Below are 20,598 nucleotides of genomic sequence, written 5' to 3' on the forward strand. Positions count from 1 at the left end.
GGACCAGGTTAGTACAGGAATGACTCGTATGGCTGGTGACAATTTACAATGTCGCTGGTACAAAGTTAAAAGTTTGACAAGTGCAACTAGTTATAAGTTAACTACAGCAGGGTTCAGTTTGTTAAGAGGACCTCCAGAGCTACAGATCTAAATCTTGGCTCTGTTCCATCCCCCAATACTAAGCAAAGGAAATATCACAGCTCATAGCTTGCATTCTTAACTTGGTGTGTGTCCACAGATGAGAGCTCTTTACAGTCAGACCTGATTAATCACTTTGGTTTCATAAAAACGATTGGTAAAACAGGAGTTTAGACAGAACATTTAGTAATTTAGATAACTTACTAGTCAAGTGATCCATGGACTAAACCTCTAAAACCTTATCAAATTGAATTGGAAAGTGAAAGTTCGAACGAACTTTAATGATTCGAATTGTGAAAATAAAATTAAATGATAAAATTAAGAAAGATACAAACATACATTTTGAAGCAATTTCGATTACATTTAATTTAAAGTTATTCTTTAATTTTAATTCATTGATTATTGACATCATTGACGGCAATTTCGTAAAGTAATACTCATGATACCCCCTGTATCAATTTAATTCAATTATACAAATATTATTATGATTTATATATTAAACGTCAAATAATGTACTGGTTTTGAAATCAAATCAATTCAGAAAATGTCAGTCAAAACCAAAATAAAACCCAACAAAGCAGGTCAACTTGAGGCGAATTTTACAAATTACCCCGAAAATGAGCGTGGGCCATGCATTTTATAAAACTTACACCTAGTAGTAAGTTCATATCTAGTCATAAGCAGTGTTCAGACTCAATAAAAATGGGAAAATACCTGATTTAGACACACACACACACACACACACACACACACACACACACGGAGGGAGCAGTCCAACAGAACAAGTGAGACATGCAGTTCAGAATGAGTATATTATGGTAAGTGTGAAGATCCGTAATGAGGTTTGGAGTATTGAGTTTCTGTCACATATTTGAGGAATTTGTGTACCAGCATTTCGGTCAGTTCCGCGGAACTGGATACCAGAAATATTACAACCCTCCAGCAATCTGCTGACCTTATTACTGATGAGGTCACGTGGCAGGGTATTTGTCACGTGGCAGGGTATCTGCCAATGTGACTTATCAAACATATCATTAAACACTACAACAAGCTCCCATAGAAAACGAAACCCAACCCAACTGAAAGGCTTTAAACCAAGTTATTAAAAACGAAATATTCAAACTATTCTTTAAAAACTCCCAGCCTGGTATCAAGTGGCTAATTTCCTAATTAAAATAGTACGACGTCACAACCACCGGAAGAACGTTACAACGGAAAGGAAACTCATTAACAATGATCGTAAGGGTGTAGATACCGCGTGATCGTACAATCGGGAGGGGGGGGGGGTGTTGCAGTGCCGGGGGCTAATCTTTTTGCACACGCTATAAGTCTACAACAAGCTCACTGATCTATTCTATAAGATTAGCCAAATCTACCTGTTATGACTAACTAACTGATCTATCTGTTTAAATATTAAAGTTGTTGCAGCCCCTAGCCTCATTCCGATCCCCGTCGCACAGTGACGCACAGTGACCGCACATTTCATAACCATGACGTCATACTATCTGACATTCTTGTGACACAGCCAGTCCTAATGACCTTACACACTATGAATATATATATATATATTATATATATATATATACTATATAGAACATGTAATGTGTGATTTGGAGATTGATATGTAATGAATTATACTTGTCAGAAATGATCTGAAGGCTCAATCTTATCACGTGACTTATGACTAGCTCAGTGCTGATTTTATCATTTTTCTAGACTAATTCATTCAGTGTGTAGGCTTGTGATCTGTTCATTCATAGAACATTTTAGACGACAACTTTTCATTAAACTTCCATTATCATATAACACTCATTGGCATTATAATATCATATAACTCATAATTGGCATTATCATAAAACTCTGATTTACTTGACTTGGTTTGATATAAATAATTTAAATACAGTCGAGAACACACCATATCTATTTACACTGGCTACGTATCACCGGAGAGAACAGCTCAGTTCTCTCCTGACACAGTTCGCGCCTCACCGCTGGTTCATGAACTGATAATGAGTTTTAAGTTCAGTGTGTCTCTCCCGGGTCTTAATCCTCTTCAAACACTCCTCAAACCTCACAATGTACTCATCTAAACTAGGGATATTGTCACAGTCTGTGATATTGAGCAGGTTTTTAAACATTTCCCCGAACAGGTCCTGGTCAACACGTCTGTGGGGGCTCTTGGTGGGTAGCCACATTCCCGAGTGCTTGTCGTAGTAGACTTTCATGTACTCGCTGTGTATCATGAGGTGTATGCATGATAACATACCGTAGTAATCAACCTGCAATTTATTTGTTGTGAAGATATAAATACAGCGTAACTCTTTAAGTTCAGGAGAAAATTATTATTCTCTAACAACCGACCAACACCGGACTAATTTATTACGAGGCCTGTTAACAGAACTCCACTTTTGGCATTATTTTACAGATCATAAACAATAAACATGGCGTCATTAGCCAACCCCGGACGAATGCAAATATCATAAATTTTAAATGATCTAGAACATCTAAAACAATAATATGACCTGGAACAGTTAGAACGTTAAGATGATCAAGAACATTCTAAACACGTCATTACCTGGTATGTCCAAGGTCGATTGGTCTGCATTTCCACACATTCAAACATCTCTGTTCTCGACCTCACATTAAACTTAGAATCTGGTGGTAATATCCTCATATCAATCGACCGACCAAAGTCCACAAAAACAATACTTTTCGTCATCTTCATGGACATGGATTGCATGGTGTTCTCCGCATCCTTAAGGAGTAAGTTATCCGGTTTGATATCCCCATGAATGATTTCAGCACGATGAATAGCACTGACACACCTCAGAATGTCCAGCGTGTAAGTACAGATAACAGTGTTAGATACTGTCCTCCTATTGGCTGTGTAGTGGTTCATCATATCCAGCAAGGAGCCCTCGTTAAACAAACTCGTCATCAGCACAGAGGAGTTGTTAAACACGTGGACAGCATGTGAGGGTAGGATCATATCCCTTACATGGTAGGAAGTATCATCCTCCTTCATCCGCTCCAGTAGCTCACTCAGGATATAAAACTCCCAGGGACAGGGAGGTGACTGTATTTTAAATGCTCGCGGTTCAGAACACCCCGTATTCTCGTCCACACAATCACCAGAGTAGACCTTCGCAAACGCTCCCTCGCCAATCAGAGTGATGTTCTTAACACGCAGCGCGCCGAGAGTGATCTCCCGCCTGGGCACTAGATCAAAGTCGTGTTGGTTGAAACTAGGCCTGTAGAAGAGCGGGGGATCCAACGACTGGACTATTCGTTCTATCATGGTCTGACTATAGGGGTCAGTAACAGGCTCAGTAGGCAGGAGAGAGGTGCGGGGGACTCTAGTTAGTAGAGTACAGTCTAGTGGCACATCTCTGTTAGTTTTATCTGGGTATAAGAAGTAGTGCTCCTCTTCCTCTACTTCTGGTATCTGGGTTGTTGTTATTTTAGGGGACTATTGTCTTATTGTAGAGTATCATCATTCTGGTTCATTCATTGTATTCTATAAAATTCAGGATATTCAATATTGATGAGACCAACTAATAATCGTTATCATGATGAATGTGTCAGGAAGACGTGAGCTCTAATGACTAATACCTAACTAAAACCACACATATTGCTAATATCTTCCCACATACCTGCTCGACAGGGAAACTAATCTCCTCTTTTCTCAGGGGGGACCTCTGTGTAGGAATAGTCGCTGTAGCTTCAATACTTCGTCTTGTTCCCTCCAATAAGTTTTTATGATCCATGAATAAGGTCTGAAATGTTATTAAATGGTTCCAGGGAGGAAGTCAAATGTTTGAATCGAATTTATTTGTATACTTAAGTTACAGTTTAAGACGAAGCTGCAAGAAAATGGTAAGGAGGGTCAAATGTAAAAAAGAGCGAACCTTTTCATAACAATCACTTTTAGCAGTCTGCTCTGCTTTCTCTACTTCGGTAGTAGACAACGCATTAGACGTTTTGTTTGAATCCAGGGATGTACAGTGGGACTCTCCACTCTTCTCCAGTATCGGGGTTAAATGAATCTTATTCTCTTCGAACTCCTCCTGACTGAAGGGAACCACCATCGGCTGTTTATCAGTCAGACTGACATCTGGAGCTGGTTCTGAATCAGAGAATATGGTGAAGGTTGAGGGGGCTTTAGGTGGCGCCTCATTCTCCAGCTCGGTTTCCTTGAGTGATTCCTCTGGAACAGTGTAACTGTCTGACGACAATGGAGCAAAAGAAACTTTATTTTGAGCTGGGATTCGTTCTTCAGAATGCTTTATACTGCTTGGAGAGTTTTCGTCAGCCTCAGAAATTGTCGTGCAGTCGTTCAGGATGTTCATCACTTGTTTTTGTATGAGCTGAGTATCGGTGCTTTTTAGTTTGACTCCCATCTTCTCTACAGTACATGGAACATAGGAGTTGTTGGTAGAGTTATTGCACGGAGTTAGGTGAACTCTTTTCAGAGAATACGATTCCTCCACCGACTTTTCAGGAGTTTTCTTGAAGATTTTAAAAGCATCAGATGGCCTACCATCGAAGTTGTTGATATCGTCAAGACCAAAGTTGTCTCCAAATAACATATCGTCTTGGTCTTTAACAGGTGTTGCCTTGCCACTATCACTGAAAATTTCGAATAACGGTTTATCATTAGGTTCAGGAGGACTTTTCAGCTTGAGTTTCTTCTTTGAGAAAGCACCTTTAATTATTTCAGGCTCCTTAGGAGGCCCATCAACCCTACCCTCGCGCACTACCGTGTCTTCGTAAATAGCAAAATGGGACTTAGCTTCAGGTAAACCTATGCTAGTTTGGAGACCTTTAAATGTAAAGTCAGAAGGACCATCATTGCCGAACAACTCTCCATCTCTTAACTCACATTGGGACGCATCGTCTTTGTTATCAGGATCATCAAGAGATGACTCACATTTCCTTGAGGCTAGCCTCAAACTGTCCTCTACAGGTTTCTTGAAGTCTGATGTGAAGAGAGAAGAGTCACTTCTGGCAGATAAGTTTAATGAGGATCTCTGTTTCAGCTGAAGCGCATCACCAAAGTTGGGTGCCATGACTGAGTCTTTGTTTTCTGGTTCTTTGCAAATGTTTTTCTTCGTAGACGACATTATTGTATTTTCAATATTGAATTCAGTAATATTTGAACCAAATTTAGAAGTGGAAAGGCACGATTTTAATGGTTTCGAACCAAAACTGTCTTCAAATGACTCGGAAACAGAGCGCTTACATTTTTTGCCGTCATTTGATTCACTATCTGAATCTAATGATCTCTTTGGAGAGTTGGTTGAAGAGTTTAAAGAGTTGTTCCTAGCATTAAATCTCCTTTGTGCTTCTATTTCCTCAAATGACCACACTTGGCCACTGAGAGGATAAACTTTGCTCTTGTGATAGCCGACTGTGCTCACAAGATTAGAACTACCTTTCAGAACGGGAACTTTCGAACTTGAAGGAGCTGTTTCAGCTGAAGTCGCTACTTTCTTGGCCTTCAGTGCAGTTGAGTTCTTCTCAAACTTTTGCTTGTCCTGATTAGATCCGCTGCTCTCCTCGAATATGGAGAAGGGTTTTCCAATTGGTACAGTACTTTCAGTTTCTGCTATCACGTTTTTCCAGCGCTGTTTCTTCGGCTGAGCATTCTCCTTGCACCTAGTCCTTGTTTCGAGAGGATTTGTAGACATGGACGGGAGAGAAGAAGGTTGGGAATTTTTGTCTGTAAAGATAGAAAACTGAGTTTTAGCCGAGCTGCTTCTACTGGAAGGCCCAGGTAGTTGGTTCTGTGAATAGTCTTTAAATATTTCCTCGCCAGGTTTTCTCAAATCTTCAATGTTTTCCATCATGTTCTCTGTGTTAGAAGAGTCCATGGCATGAAGTATTTGTATCTTCATTCCTCGAAATGTTGATGTGTTTTTGAATATTTTAATAGCTTTCTCACAGATCTTCAAAGCTTTGTCGTATCGCTGTTTGTAAATCCAACAAGTTATCCAATTCGTCCAAAACTTGCTGAACGTGGTAACAAGGTTGTGATAGAAGCAGTAAGCGTACACATCAGTAGCATGAACGGAGTGATTGGCTAGGTCTAGAAATATGCGAAGCAGCCTCGGATCTTGCTTGTACTTCTCGTCCTCCTGAAACCTCTTGATAAGTCTGAATTGGAGGGTCCCAACATTGCTGAGATAGTCTCCCTCCGGGAATGCATCCTCCATGTACCTCACATATTTCACCCACACTTCCATTTCATCTTCTCCCTCGTAATCCTTTATCTCACGCTCAAATGCTCCCTGCTTTTCTTGGATCTGAGCCAACATGGGCGTTCCTTTGGGTGTTGTATTAATGTGGGATATGTTCCTGCCCTCCCGCTTAGGTTTTATATTTTCCTTACACTGTTCCCACTCCATTCCCTAAAATTGTGGTAGGTTAAAAAGGTTTTATAAGATATTATATAACATGGGTTACTCTTTGCAAAACTTCATATTAATCTATCCTAATTATACTGTAATGACTAATGACTAATAATCTATGAACATAATTTCATCATTTTATTCCAAAGACAATACAAGAATACGAAGTAATTATCATCAAATAAATTCAATTAGAATTGTCATATTAATTCATATTAAATTATAGTAATAAATATACTTTAAATATTAGATTTCATTCTGAAGTTCGTGTAATGTGTTTTGTCAAACATTGTATCTTTATCCACTATGAATGTATAAATAGTATCATGAAATTCAGTCTTAAAAATTCCAAGCCCTTGTTCAGAAAAACTTATTCTGATAAAATGTGATTAAAACTCCATATTATAGACGACAAACCGGCGATGTAACATAATAACTTATTATTAGAAAATCAAGGTCATTATTCACGAGAAATAGAAAGTAGTCATCCCCAAGAAATTGCATGTATTAAGCAACATTAAAACTTCCCAGGTTCTATCAAAAATTACACTTCTTGTACTAAACATTTCATTTGCTAAAAACATGTTAAAAAGGTAAAATTAATTATAAATAATTTAAAAATGAAGCAATTCAAGAGTTAAAAACTCATTTGGACTGATGAGCTAAGCTGGATGCAGCTAGTATTACAAATTAATATCCGAAAACTGTATTTGAACAGTTAGTATCAATAAATAACGTTTCATGAAACTCAGTCATGTATGCATAATCGATGGATGAACCAAGTGTCATGGATAAAAATAACCTACAAATATTCTACTGGCTGATAATGACCTCATGGAATTTGTTACCGGAGAGTAAACAAAAATAATGAACTGATATCAACCAACAAGCTCGTACATCTGTACTTTACATGGTTAGGAGAATGGTTTTGTTTTTCTTATCATGCACGAATCTGTTAGCCAAGAAGATATCACTCTCATAGAATGGCTGAAGGTTGTGAATGTTGATCTGCCTGGCCTTGTCCTCCAGTTCCTCTGCTGAAATATCCACAGTCTGTATGTCCCCACCATGTCTGGAACGAGAATATACCATCTGATCCTTGGCAAGCTGCTTCAAGATGAATAGCAGCAGCTCGTTGTTATCTTTCTTGTAGGACAGGTACTTGGAGAAGGTGTGTTTCATGTTCTTCATCACGGAGAACTTCTGAGTGTCAATGAAGCTCTCCAACATGATTCTAACGGCTATGTTAATATCATCCTCTCGAACATACTCCCTCAGGTGCACCTTAGCATGTGCTTCAGAGAGTCGTATCATGCTCTCTATGTGCCTTACTGTGATGGGAATGGAGCCGGTAGCCATACTCTCTCTTCTCAACTCAGCGTACAAAGAAGCTATCTTATCCTGGTCAACATAATGCAGCTTCGGCTTTATTTTCGTTCTTGCATACATGATGTATTTCTTGAGGAGGCCCTGTTTGACCCCATCATTTTGAGGCTCCGTGTCACTGGGGTCTGGGTTCATCATGTTGGCGGGATGATGTCTGACGTGGGATCCGGTAACAAACCTTGCCATCTTCTCGTCGATGACTGGATCAACTGTATCTCTTACAACACATAACACATCAAACCTTGACAATATAGGCTCAGTTAGGTCCACATTTTCTGCGAAGGTAAGCGACGGATCGTATCTACCTCCGATGGGATTTGAAGCTGCTATAATAGCACACCGGGCCTGTAGTTGAGCAACAATACCGGCTTTGGAGATGGAAATGGTTTGCTGTTCCATAGCTTCGTGGATGGAAGTTCTATCAGAATCGTTCATCTTATCAAACTCATCAATCAAACAAACTCCGTTATCAGCTAAAACAAGAGCTCCAGCCTCCAATGTCCACTCCCTGGTGACAGGATGCTTCTGAACGTAGGCAGTCAAACCGACAGCACTCGCACCTTGACCTGTTGTAAACACAGGTCTGTGAGCCACTTTAGTTACGTATTTCAGGAACTGAGATTTAGCTGTGCCCGGATCTCCACACAGCAGGATATTGATATCTCCTCTGACTTTGTGCTTTTTACCGGGGTTCTTGGGGACGCCACTGAACAGAGACAATCCAATCGCACGTTTGATGTTGTCGTGTCCGTAAATGGAAGGAGCTATACTGTTGAATACTCGCTGACCAATGCTCTCATCCTTGCTCAGAGCTAGAATCTCCTTAATGTCGTCGTCATTCAAGTTATCAACCGCCTCTTTATCCTCCTTGACCACAACATAGTTAGCCTCTATAACGGTGCTGAATACTGGGAACCCGTTCATGGTGTTGAGTGACCCATCAAACGAGTTAGTGTAGATCCCAGTGAGCTCTACCTCATCTCCTGGCTTACAAATGTCCACTAGATCTCCTAACAAAATAGCATCTTTCTGACGAGGTAGACGACCTGCAGCTATCTTCCCCGGACTCTCCTGGATGGAGATTCTCTGATAATTCTGGTATACCGTTTGCTCCATGTTAACCTCGAAAGGTCCATAAGACTGACACTCAGGGCAGGAAGTTGGTTTGACCTCTTTTCCTTGAGCCTGGACTAGAGGGCCGATAATGTTACCACACTTGGTACAGTCGAACTTGACGAGATTTAGTTGAGGAAGCACGCCGGTGTGACTTGTCACTACTCCTGAGGTCCTGATCAGTTGGTTGAGATGCAGCTGCCGGAGAGATCTTATCTCTTCAAGTAAGGGTAACTCTGATATTCGCACATGAATTTGAGTGGCAATCCTGTCATAATTTGGGAACAGGGACAGGACTACTTCTTTTGCGGCTTCGTCGAAAATGGACAGCATTTCTTTTGGTGCCTCAGGGAGGAAGTAAGCAATGACAGATTGTTCAGCAGCTAAACCATTGTAGCTGACAATCAGACTTTGTTTGTTAGCTTCACACATTTGTCTCATCTTCTCACGGTAAACTGATGCTCCCTTCTCATCCACATATGTACGCAGAAACTGCTTAAACCTGTTCTTTATTTCCAATCTAGGTCCAATCATAGAAACCCACTCTGAAATAGAATGTCCCTTGAGATCTTCAAGATTCTCAATAGCTTCAGGCATGTCATCCATAGGTTCATCTTCACCAGCCTGTTGAATGATACGTCTTCTTCTCCCTGGTCTAGCATCCTCGTCAGCTGCATCGAATAAGATCCCCCGTCGCATTCGACCATCTCCCCTGTCAGCCATTGCACGGTCTCTTTCTCTCATGTCACTTTCTGCAGCTGCCCTGAAAATAATTAAGATATAATATATATATATATGATCAACAATATCTGTCATAACAGAACTGTCAGACAATTAACCAAATTATCTCATGTCAATAATTTAGTACAGTGGAACACATGAACAAACGTCAAAAATGCACTTACAAACTCTTAATCATCAAATTGTAGGCATATTACATGTAATTCTGTTAGCTATTAGCCGCGAACACCCTCCCGTCTTAAAGTTAAAACTAATCATATAACACTTTTGAACTGAGAAAATAGCTAAGTTTTAAGTACCTGGCTCCAGGGCTCAATGTGGCATATTCCCCTCTATCTATGAGGTCCTCTTCGTAAGTATCCAGTTCAGGGATTGGCTGATAGTCCCTCTCCATATTGTCCCCGAACAGATCTTCCCCTTCACCCTGCAAAGTAGTTGGCATCATGTAATGCAATGCTTAGTCAAAATTTCAAATCAAGATATCTCACAAAACGGTGGCTGGTATTAGCTGGTCAATTATTGTGAAAAAGTAGGGACCACATAAAATTGAAAATGGTTCCCCTTTGTCAACAAGATATAACATGCTAATAATTGTAGACAATTTTTTTTCCAGGGTTTGTTGTACATAAAAACGGTAACTGCTTAACAACCTCGGCCTAACATTTTAGATTAAATTAGGATTGCAAAATTACTATTGGTTTAAATAGTTTGAATTTGTTGTCACATTTAGGTTTTCCAAATAGCAAATTGCACCAATTACAAGTTCTGTGTTTTAATTCTTAATAGCAAAGTAAAATGAATTTGTTTACTGTTCTTGACAATTATATCGAGCATCAAGCATCTAATGGTGCATAATTAAATTGGCCTTCATGGTGAAACTGTAACATTAAAAATCATTCAACTTGAATCAAAGCTTACCTCATCCTCTTCCTCCACATCTCGACCAAGAATGTTTGTTTCATCCTCAAACGCAGGCAAATTCTCAGATCGATTGGCTTCTGATCTGTCACGTGGCGGAGAGCTTGAGAACTCGATTATCCTCCGACGCCCTGGTGAACTTGCTGGATTGCTTGGTTCATCCATCTGCCCTACTGAATATGATGAGTTAAATAATGCAATTAGCAAGTCCAACTTGCTGGTTTTAATATTTCGTAATATTTACAAAGCCAAGTATATAAATTAGCATTAAGTCATATTGATCAGACTACCTGTTCAGGAAATCCTTCTATTGCAGCTGGGTGGCACTGAGCGAGATAACACCTGCACCTCTGTAAGCCAAATTGCATGTTATATCTGTCATTCCATTACCAATTATATTTATTTAACACATGCTCAGCAACCATCTTCACTCCCATCCCCAGCATCTAGTTTATTGATATCATTAACAGGAAAAGTTATCATACTGTTCTGTTTCAAGGCAACTTGAATTTATCGGTTTGATTAATAGATGGAGAGACAGAGGCAACATTCATACAATTGTGAAAATTATTCAGCTTGTCATTGAGGATCTCATGAGCAAATTTAACTGTCATCTGTGGTGGTGTCATGGTGCAAAAGAATCTGATGTTGAAAAAAATCCACAACTGCCCCCAACTAGATCCGCAATGCTCCAACTACCAGAGATGATCTGCCCAATGATCAGGAGGTACCTCTACATGCATTTTAGTGTACTGTAAACCACAGTGCTATACTAAACTTTTTTCAGAAAAAAAGGGAGCCCTTACTGAGCACCACCGGAATATGATGTTATCTTATTGAATCTGTACAAGTACTGTATTAATTAATATTAAATCATACTGGTCAAGACAAAATGTTTTAAAATGTATATTATATACTAATGTCTTGTATATACATTACAAGACATTTGTATATATGTATACAAACGTCTTGTAATGTATAATGTATATACTATACTGTAGTATAATATGTACATTTATAGCAACATTTATTTCCTAAATTAGTTAATTATATCCAGCTGTCTACTGCAACAATTCCCTAATCCACCCAAAACTGCATGTCGATTGTCGTTAGGGATTAGAAAAGTTAGCAGAACCACAACAACAAAAGATATAGTATATATAGGAACACAAAGAAAGTTAAACTGAAGGTGCATGAAAATGTCTAAAAAAGATCATCACTCTTAAGGAATTATAGTCGAGAGTGATATGCTATTAGCCAGTAATGATTCACCAGGTGTGGTAAGTAAAAATCATAAAACGATCCAATCGATAAAAATCAAACCAAGCAACTTAAAAGGCTTTGGTGTTTATAAATCAAGAGGCTTGCATATAATGAACATATTATATTATAAGGCAAGTTTGGTTTTTAATGAAAAAAAAATCGATAAATATAACAATTCTGTACAGGACAGTAATATTGTACGGTCGTTGAAAATTCAATACAATGTATGCAATGTATTATAATATGTAGTATGTGTGCAGAAAGGTACCCATGCGATATTAAAGAACCTGCAACCTTCTGATCGCAAGTAATCAAAACCCAACCACCATACCCCTTTTATTTATATGTATAGGTGACTTGATTATAAATCATGAAATTCATTAGCTTCAAGCCCATTTCACCGGGTCGTTTCACATATATACTTTTCACTTTTGTCAAAAATCGTAATTGAATTGCTGCGCGCGTCACAAGAACTTATATTTTGTATTTTCTTCCACGCAATGCCTTCCTTGTATGTTTATAACCTACCAAGACGTTGGACGACTTCGCCGCTTCGACGCGCCGCGCAAAATAGCATTCTTGCTTCGCATCGAAGACGAGATCGCTGCTTTGCTTTGCAAAGCAACGATCTGGAAGGGTTGACACCGTCAATCAAACCAAGACGCGCGCCAAATTTTGGAGGACTTCGCCGCTTCGACGCGCCGTGCAAACTAGCATTCTTGCTTCGCATCATCGATCTCGATGGGTTGACATTGTCAACCTTACTGGGCCGCGCTCAGCCTGTCATTCCGCCTAATCTCTATTCGTATTGTTTATGAACATAATAGCCTGAGGTCCCCAGGTAATGTCAACCAAGCCAAATTGGACTCGTCGACGGTCTTCGAACAAATATATTACGAGTATTTCTCGTTAATACCTTGCTCAAACCAGAGCTTATACGTTTTTGGTATATGAATATAAGCTGTAGGATTGTGGAAGTAAGCTCAAAGTTAAGTTGTATTACGTCGTGACCCCCAGGTTCGTTTCACTATTGTCCTGACGATACATTACTGGGCCGCGCTCAGCCTGTCATTCCGCCAAATCTTTATTCGTTATTATTGTTAATGAACATAATAGCCTGGGGTCCTCAGGTAAACGATACAGGGAAGCTTCACATAGCCATGTGTTTACGCGTACGGCGGTCGCGCACTACTGCAAGCGAGAGGGCTCTGGTTAGAGCAACAGGGAAGCCGCGCACTCGTGCGCGGCGGGTCATACAACGTATGACAAGCTCAAAGCTATTATTATTTATACTAATGTACTTTTTATGCTGATTTCAAATAAGACCTAATTGAGGATGTCAATTCATCATTAACGGATGTTACTCGTCTAAATTTCTTCGAAGTAGCGCGCGCCGGGCCAAATCTTTAACAATGGTCAAATTCATCGCAGCTTGTTGAGGCGCAGTAGCGCATTTCGCCGATCTAGCGAGAAGCATAAATAAGACCTATTACTTAGCATGAAAATCATTTCTTGGCATTTAGGATTCGAGTCAGTTTTGGTTTTAAAGTAATTTTGAAGATAGTATAAAAGTTTTAAATACAGATTTGTGCACTTTAACTTTAGCTTTAAATACTTACGATAAAATTCAAAATTAGCATTAATAAATGTACACAGAACAGTTGATTGACGATGTCAACCCATCGAGATCGTTGCTTTGCGAAGCAAAGCAACGATCTACGATGCAAGGCAAGAATTGAGAATGCGAAGCAAGAATGCTAGTTCGCGCGGCGCGTCGAAGCGGCGAAGTCCTCCTTACCTGAGGACCCCAGGCTATTATGTTCATTAACATAAATAATAAAGATTTAGCGGAATGACAGGCTGAGCGCGGCCCAGTAAAGTCCTCCAAACCGAACGGCCTCTAAATAAAATCTAATAGTCACCATAAATAATATTTGAAACAAATATTTTACGAGTTTCACCCGTTAACCTTACTGGGCCGCGCTCAGCCTGTCATTCCGCCGAATCTCTATTCTCTATATGTTATTGAAAATGATAGCCTGAGGTCCCCAGGTAACCGTTAACCGTTTTGTGTACATGATTATACGGTTTTTGTTGTAGATTTACAACCTACCAGGACACGCGCCGAGTTGGACTCGTACTCGTCGACGGTCCTAATAATTGGAACAAATATTTTACGAGTATCACCTGTTAAGGTTTTTGTTGACATACGTTGCATGCCACTTTTCGCGTGCGAAGCGCGCGCCGCCGAAACATGAAACATGTATCAAGGTTTTTGTTATATGACTATGAGTAAGCTGTGGGATTGTTAAATGTTAAAGTTAGCGTTATACCGATGCTATTCTTAATGTTTATCCTAGCCCTCTAAATTCTATTTTGATCCCAACCCTAACCATGAGTTAACCCAATTTCTAACAAAAGCATATGCTGACACCCTAACTTGCTTTATCCAGAGCCCTTGTGCTTGCATTAGCGCGTGTCCGCCTTACGGCGGTAAAAAGGACCACCGTGTCTTAACCTTTTCTTGACTTGTGAAACAAGCGCGCCCGCAGTGGTGTGAAAGCACATGGTTAGGTGAACACCCTAACTCTAACGAAAAATTATACCAACTTCCTTATTATAATTATATGGTATATCACGTGATCGAGACAGTTTTTCGCCAATGCCTCGCCAGGGGAGTATTTTAACCCTATGACCAATGACATGAGGGTGATTCGGAATCAGCGTCGTGTCCGAAAATACATTGATTCAAGTTAGTTTCAAGATAGAATGTAAAGTGATTTAGCACGCTCGATCAGCGTCCGTAAATTGTATAACTATAATTGATAATATTAATACAAATGACTGGATTTTAGAATGTAGAATTTTAATGACCTGGGGGACCTCAGGCTAGGCTTTTGTGTTCATAAACACAATTAAAACTATACCGGAATGACAGGCTGAGCGCCACTGCACCTTAGGCTTAACGGGTGATACTCGTAAAATATTTGATTCTAACAGTAACTAGGCGTGCGTCCTGCCGTCCTGGTAGGTTATAAACCTACAACACTGCGTCACTGCACCCAGTAAAATTTGCATTAACGGTTAACGGGTGATACTCGTAAATTATTTGCTCCAAGATCGACCGTCGACGAGTCCAACTCGGTGTGCGTTTTAGTAGGTTATTAAACCACAAGATAATTGGAACAGCATAAAACTTACTGGTCGGCGCGTTTTAGCCTGTCAGTCTGCCATATCCTCTATCGGTAATTGCAGTGTGTTCATTCCAATTACCATAAACTGTATCACATCTACTGCAATAAAGTACCAACACCAAGTAATTGGCTTACACTTACAGCTCATATACTTAAACATGCGAGTCACGTGACCTATTAAGTACTACATTGTGTAAACAGTATTAATTTATCTATACTATCATTAACTGAACCGGAGAACAACTTACACGCACGCACCAGTGTCTTGGCAGTACAGCTGGAAATCAGGCTATTCAGTATTGTCTCTATCTTTTTAAACTTGTATTAATGTTGTTTTGATCTGCTTCAGATTTTTAACTATTGAACTAATCAGACGGTTTGTTTACTTAATGAGTATTTTGTTGTTTTTATTGTTGTTAGTTAGAAATGCAGTGGGTCAATCCGCTTGTCAAATAGGTAAGTCGGAAACGAAAATAATTGTTAAAGCACATTAAAATATGTTGTTTGGAAAAGCATATATTTATATATAACAATAAATTTCACATTTCATAGCTTTAATTAGAATTACCATAGCTACTCATCCCGTCCTCCCGAACTTCTTTTTCCACAGGCAGTTTCGAATGGGAGGTAACTGGTAAGAGTTCAAGCAAAATTTTGCATACCGGAGATACGATACTTTTGAAATGTGCAGCGTCTTCGGAATTGTGTGCAGGAACTTTGTCAATATCTGGACCGGACATAAGCAGTTCCTCCAAAATATACGGTACGAACTGACGAACAAACTACCAGGCTACAGAATGTAACTCATACATCATAGAAACAATCTCTGTGTCATGTACTGGTTTCAGTAAACAACCTGCTTGTTTCTCACAGTATTATCTCAGGTTCCAAGGTAGAAAAAGATGTCACTTTAATCTCAGATGGTAAGCAGGATTACGTCTGCGAGTATCTCTTCAACAATCAACTTTACCAAAAATCTGTGTCTTTCAATGTGAAACGTGAGTAAAAACTTGACTAACCGAATACCCATATTCATATTCAACTCGTCTCCTGAGCAGTTGTAGGTTTATACTTTATAACATACTAATATAAGACAAATATAAGAAAAGCGCCGAGTTGCTTCTCAACTCATCGACGTTCTTGATATTTCAAACAAGTATTGTACATGTATCACCTGTGAATTAACTCCAGTGACTTCTCAAGGAGTTTTTGGAATGTTTTCCAGGATGTCCCCAAAAATACTGAAAATAAATAGAAACCTTACAGTAAGATACGCTCTGTCATTTCAAATACTAAAAATAACAATAATCCTCCAGCCGCCTTGTGCAATATAACGGATCTGAGCTATGAAAGGAAAAGTGACTCAAGCTACGAGATACGATGTGAAAGCCACTGTAACACTGACTTAGTGTTGTATCAAGATAACACCAAGCTGAATAGTGCTAGCAATGCTAGGGAGATCACGTCGAGTGTTACTTTAAATAACGTAGGGAAATATACAGTCACCTGCCGAGTGTTTGATACCACTTCAAAGTGAGTATGATACTGTCAATGTACTTGAATGAAACGCAATTTCTTTTTCGAAACTTGTGACTACATACAGTTTATATCCTTTTCCCTGAGATTTTGTTCCTTGCCACATCTCTAATTAAGATAATTAAAATAAGACCCCGTCCGGGGCGACCCCACAGGGAGACAGACAGTAGAGACATGGTGTTGGAGCAGAAGAAGGAGTGTGAGATAACGGACATGTCAGTAGAAAAGCTAATATTGAGATGTGAGGTGTCTTGTGAGGGAGAAGTGGAGTTGTCCGGTCCTAGTGGCTGGGGAAGTGGCGTCAACAAGGTGGCGTCAGGGGGTGGTACTGTACAGAAGGAGATACCACTCAGTAGTCAGTATTCTGGGAAATACAAGTGTAAATATAAGCGCAGTGAAACATCTACAGTAGAGCAGGCGGTGAATGTTGATCCGCTGTGCAGTGCTGAACCCACTTTATCTGCAACTACATCCCTTCCTTGGGTTGGTCAGAGGTTAGTGACTAGATGATACCACAATTACTTGTTGTTAGATATTCATGTCTTGAGTTTCTCTATGTACATGCTGTAAAGGTTCTGAAGTATCGTGATTTTAGTGCAGGTACAGAAACCAAGTAAAAACCCAATAAAATGTACACTAATCCAGGACGACACTAACATGTGAGAGCGACTGTAAGACCAGTACACTCGTACTAGCCGAGTACAACCCACCCAACATTGACGCCATACTGAAGACAAGCAACAACGGATATTTGTATCACGTTTACGAGACAGAGGAGACGGGAGATGTCTCCTTTATCTGCTTTTCTCAATCAGACCCTTTCAATCACTTCTCAGGTAACTGTTAACACTTTACAGTTAATCATCTTAAAATATTTATCTATATTGTCCAGTCAAGGAATGTAGCACATGTAATTCAAGTCCTCTTTTCAGTTGAGAAAGTACAAGTACAGTCTTGTTTACCAGGAGAGAAATACATTAGCTGTGGAACAAGTTGTGGGATTGTTTTCTGTGGTGAAGAATCAAACAGACTAAAGTCCTGTCTCTCTGACTCCAATAATGTGAGTTTACTATTGTTTAATAGTTTGATTGGGAACAGTATATTATGCTGCATCTTTTTAGACATTATAAAGTTCCATTAGCTCACAAACATCGGATGGGGTTGGTAATCACATAATGTCCAAGTTCTTACTACACTTATTTGTCCCTATTTCAGGATTGTGTGGGGCAGTGCAGGTGTCCAGAAGAGAGACCCTACTGGGAGGGAGACACTACACAGGGTTTCTGTGTAGCCTCATGTCCTGGTATCACTACTTCTTGGTGGCTTTGGGTAGTGGTGATACCGGTTATAATCATAGCAGTAGCAGCTGTAGTGTGTGTTTTAAGAGAATATAAGAAGAGGAAGCAACAGCAGACAACACAGCCGGATCAGATCTTGAAGCCTGTAAATGATCAGACCTCCTCCAAGTTTGGATCAGATTTTGTAAAACAGAACAAGATGGTAGAGGAAGAGGATTCGGACCCTCTGTATCAAGATGATATCCAGTATTCTGAGAACACTGATCAGTACTACATGGTAGCAGATGAGGTAAAGACAACCCCTCGGACTAAACTACCTCCCCCTCTACCCTCAGCTCCCATACCCACACTGGAGAGGGACATTCTGTACAATGATCCTGTACTGAACCCTGCTTTCAGAACAGAACACATTATAGAGACACCTACAATAGAAGAGAAAGTGAAAAAGAAAGATAATTTGAAAGAGAAAGAGAAAGAGGAAGATAAAGATGATGTAGCTGAGTACGATGATGTAGCATATAATAACATACCAGGAGTGGTGCATACAATTCGACCAGATAGAGCAAGTCGTGTGGATGACGACGAGCTACAGATAAACTTTACTAATCCTAACATATACGAAAACAAACAGTAATCCCTCAATCATTTTAAGAAAAATATATTTTCGTACCCATCATAGTCGTAGTTAGAGATATCAGATAATAAATTGATGTATGTGTGAATCGAGTTATTTAATTTTGTAAGAGCTAAATTGATAGCAGGAGAAAACGAGGTCAGATGATATAACTGACATAAGGTTGCTTAAACATAATCAAAAACATTTATAAAGTTTTATCGTTGTTATTCAATATGTGTCTTCCTTCGGAGTTCAATCAAAGGATCTGGGATCACCTTAGCATCAATGAAATAACCGTTACAAATACAAACATATAATACACCACATCATTTTTATACGAACAGTTTGTTTCCAGAAATTATTTTTGAAAAAAATTTCCTTACAGATTGTAGAAAGTGCTTTCAATTGATCAATTCAGCGCTTTCCCCCACAATTCCGTCACATCCACAGCTATTTCTTATGTCGGCCATCGGGCGCCCTTTGGTGTGGGTTGCAGAAGGAAGGAAAAAACTCCATAAGCATCCAGAAAATAAAAGCAAGAACTCCTACAACAAAAAGAAAGAGTTCGAACTCTTTTGAGAGATCTTCTTTTACTTCGGGTGCAGGTGTGATATCCTCTACAGCAATATCGGTCAATGTCATCTTTACCCTGGACTTCAGGAAAGGTAACGGAAAAGTAAATTAATTATATTAAGTGGTTATGTTTCAGAATCATCCGGAATAAATTTCGATAAGGGTTGGCATTGGGAGGAATTGTCAAATTTTAGAACTGGTGTGCTATTTCTACTATATCAATATGTACTTCACATTCCAAAAATGCAAATCGATCAGCACGTATCATTTCTTAAATTAGGTGCAGATAGCTGTTATTTTACTTATAATTAGATTGACCAAAATGTATCTTGTAGTTAAAAATTAAAATTGCAATCATGAAATTGACCGTAGCGCATAGCGTTAAGAGGGAATGTGAAAATAGTTCTAAAATAAAATTGAGATTTATGAATCATGATAGTCACAAGATGCTCATTTCTACTCACAATCCTATTTATAGGTATCAGGTAACAACAAATACTGAAATATAACAGTCTAGTGACGAACATATCAATGCGTTGCAACTTTATGACAAAAATCAAGCGTTCATCAGCTATTATCTCTGAACAAATAGCAAACTTTTATTATTTATTATTATATTATGCAATTCAAGTCGATGAAATCGCCACATAAAAGTTGTGCAATTGAACAGATTTTTTTGTAACAAATACATGGCATAGCCAAATAAATATGAGTAGGTTTTTTGCCATAACTCTATGCTGTTACACATTACAATCAGTACATTAGCAAGTATATAATGGGATTGTAACATCATTAGTTTCGTGACTCTGTGTTGCTACATGAACACAGTTGTGATATAATGGATTTGAAACGTCGTACATCGTTACCATGGTTACGTCATAACTAGGACTAGGAGTCAGGATGATGACTAATCACTCTACACTTTCACTTCATTTACTTAAACACGTTCTCTAGAGTGCCTTAATAATTTACTCTGACCCCAACAGTCCTAACCCTAACATAATTTTTTTCCCTACTCTTGCCGAAGGCAAAAAGATCGTAGGGAATAAGTAATCGGGTTTAGATATATGAGGTGGCCCGATGGACCTGCGGTGACGACAAAAGTCTGCTCCTTCGCAATATAGACCACTCCCCAATAATTAAGTGTATAGGAAGCGTCTGTTATGCTGCGCGCGACGCTGGCCATGTGTTAATTAATTACAGTGAAATTCCTCCTTCGCAAAGTTATTTTCCGCAATTTTTTGGATTCATTTATTGTTGATGCGCGGCGCTGCATTGGTCAAATAAATCGTCAATTTTCACCATGCACGAATCCCACTCATTTATAAAAAACATAGTATGTAAATCCAGTCACACTTTTCACTCAAAAGAATTAATGCCATAATGGTACAAGTACATGGTAGGGAAAATTG

General features: G+C 39.2%; 2 protein-coding genes across 2 annotated transcripts; both read right to left on the minus strand.

The window, feature by feature from the left end:
- Positions 1-1,850: 1,850 nt before the first annotated feature.
- On the minus strand, positions 1,851-6,556 carry LOC134812358 (probable serine/threonine-protein kinase dyrk2). Its single transcript, XM_063819748.1, has 4 exons — positions 4,047-6,556; positions 3,792-3,914; positions 2,714-3,583; positions 1,851-2,417 (listed from the first exon to the last, which is right to left on the minus strand). The coding sequence occupies exons 1-4, from the start codon at positions 6,543-6,545 to the stop codon at positions 2,124-2,126; spliced, it is 3,786 nt and encodes a 1,261-aa protein (XP_063675818.1). The 5' UTR covers positions 6,546-6,556; the 3' UTR covers positions 1,851-2,123.
- On the minus strand, positions 6,552-10,880 carry LOC134812359 (DNA replication licensing factor MCM2-like). The gene is made up of 3 exons (XM_063819749.1): positions 10,707-10,880; positions 10,088-10,212; positions 6,552-9,810 (listed from the first exon to the last, which is right to left on the minus strand). Exons 1-3 carry the CDS (start codon positions 10,869-10,871, stop codon positions 7,455-7,457), a joined length of 2,646 nt encoding a protein of 881 aa, XP_063675819.1. The 5' UTR covers positions 10,872-10,880; the 3' UTR covers positions 6,552-7,454.
- Between the last annotated feature and the right edge of the window lie 9,718 nt (positions 10,881-20,598).

This window comes from Bolinopsis microptera, chromosome 3 (genome assembly GCF_026151205.1).
Source record: "Bolinopsis microptera isolate Bmic1 chromosome 3, MBARI_Bmic_1.0, whole genome shotgun sequence".
NCBI lineage: Eukaryota > Metazoa > Ctenophora > Tentaculata > Lobata > Bolinopsidae > Bolinopsis > Bolinopsis microptera.

Bases quoted from the DNA above. Each gene is read 5' to 3' on its own strand.
- LOC134812359 (XM_063819749.1), bottom strand. From the start codon at position 10,871: ATGGATGAACCAAGCAATCCAGCAAGTTCACCAGGGCGTCGGAGGATA. The intron at 10,213-10,706 runs GTAAGCTTTGAT...ACTACTTTGCAG, and splicing joins ATGTGGAGGAAGAGGATGAG to GGTGAAGGGGAAGATCTGTT. The intron at 9,811-10,087 runs GTACTTAAAACT...AATTATTTTCAG, and splicing joins ACATTGAGCCCTGGAGCCAG to GGCAGCTGCAGAAAGTGACA.
- LOC134812358 (XM_063819748.1), bottom strand. From the start codon at position 6,545: ATGGAGTGGGAACAGTGTAAGGAAAATATAAAACCTAAGCGGGAGGGC. The intron at 3,915-4,046 runs GTTCGCTCTTTT...ATAACATTTCAG, and splicing joins AAAGTGATTGTTATGAAAAG to ACCTTATTCATGGATCATAA. The intron at 2,418-2,713 runs GTAATGACGTGT...AATAAATTGCAG, and splicing joins ATCGACCTTGGACATACCAG to GTTGATTACTACGGTATGTT.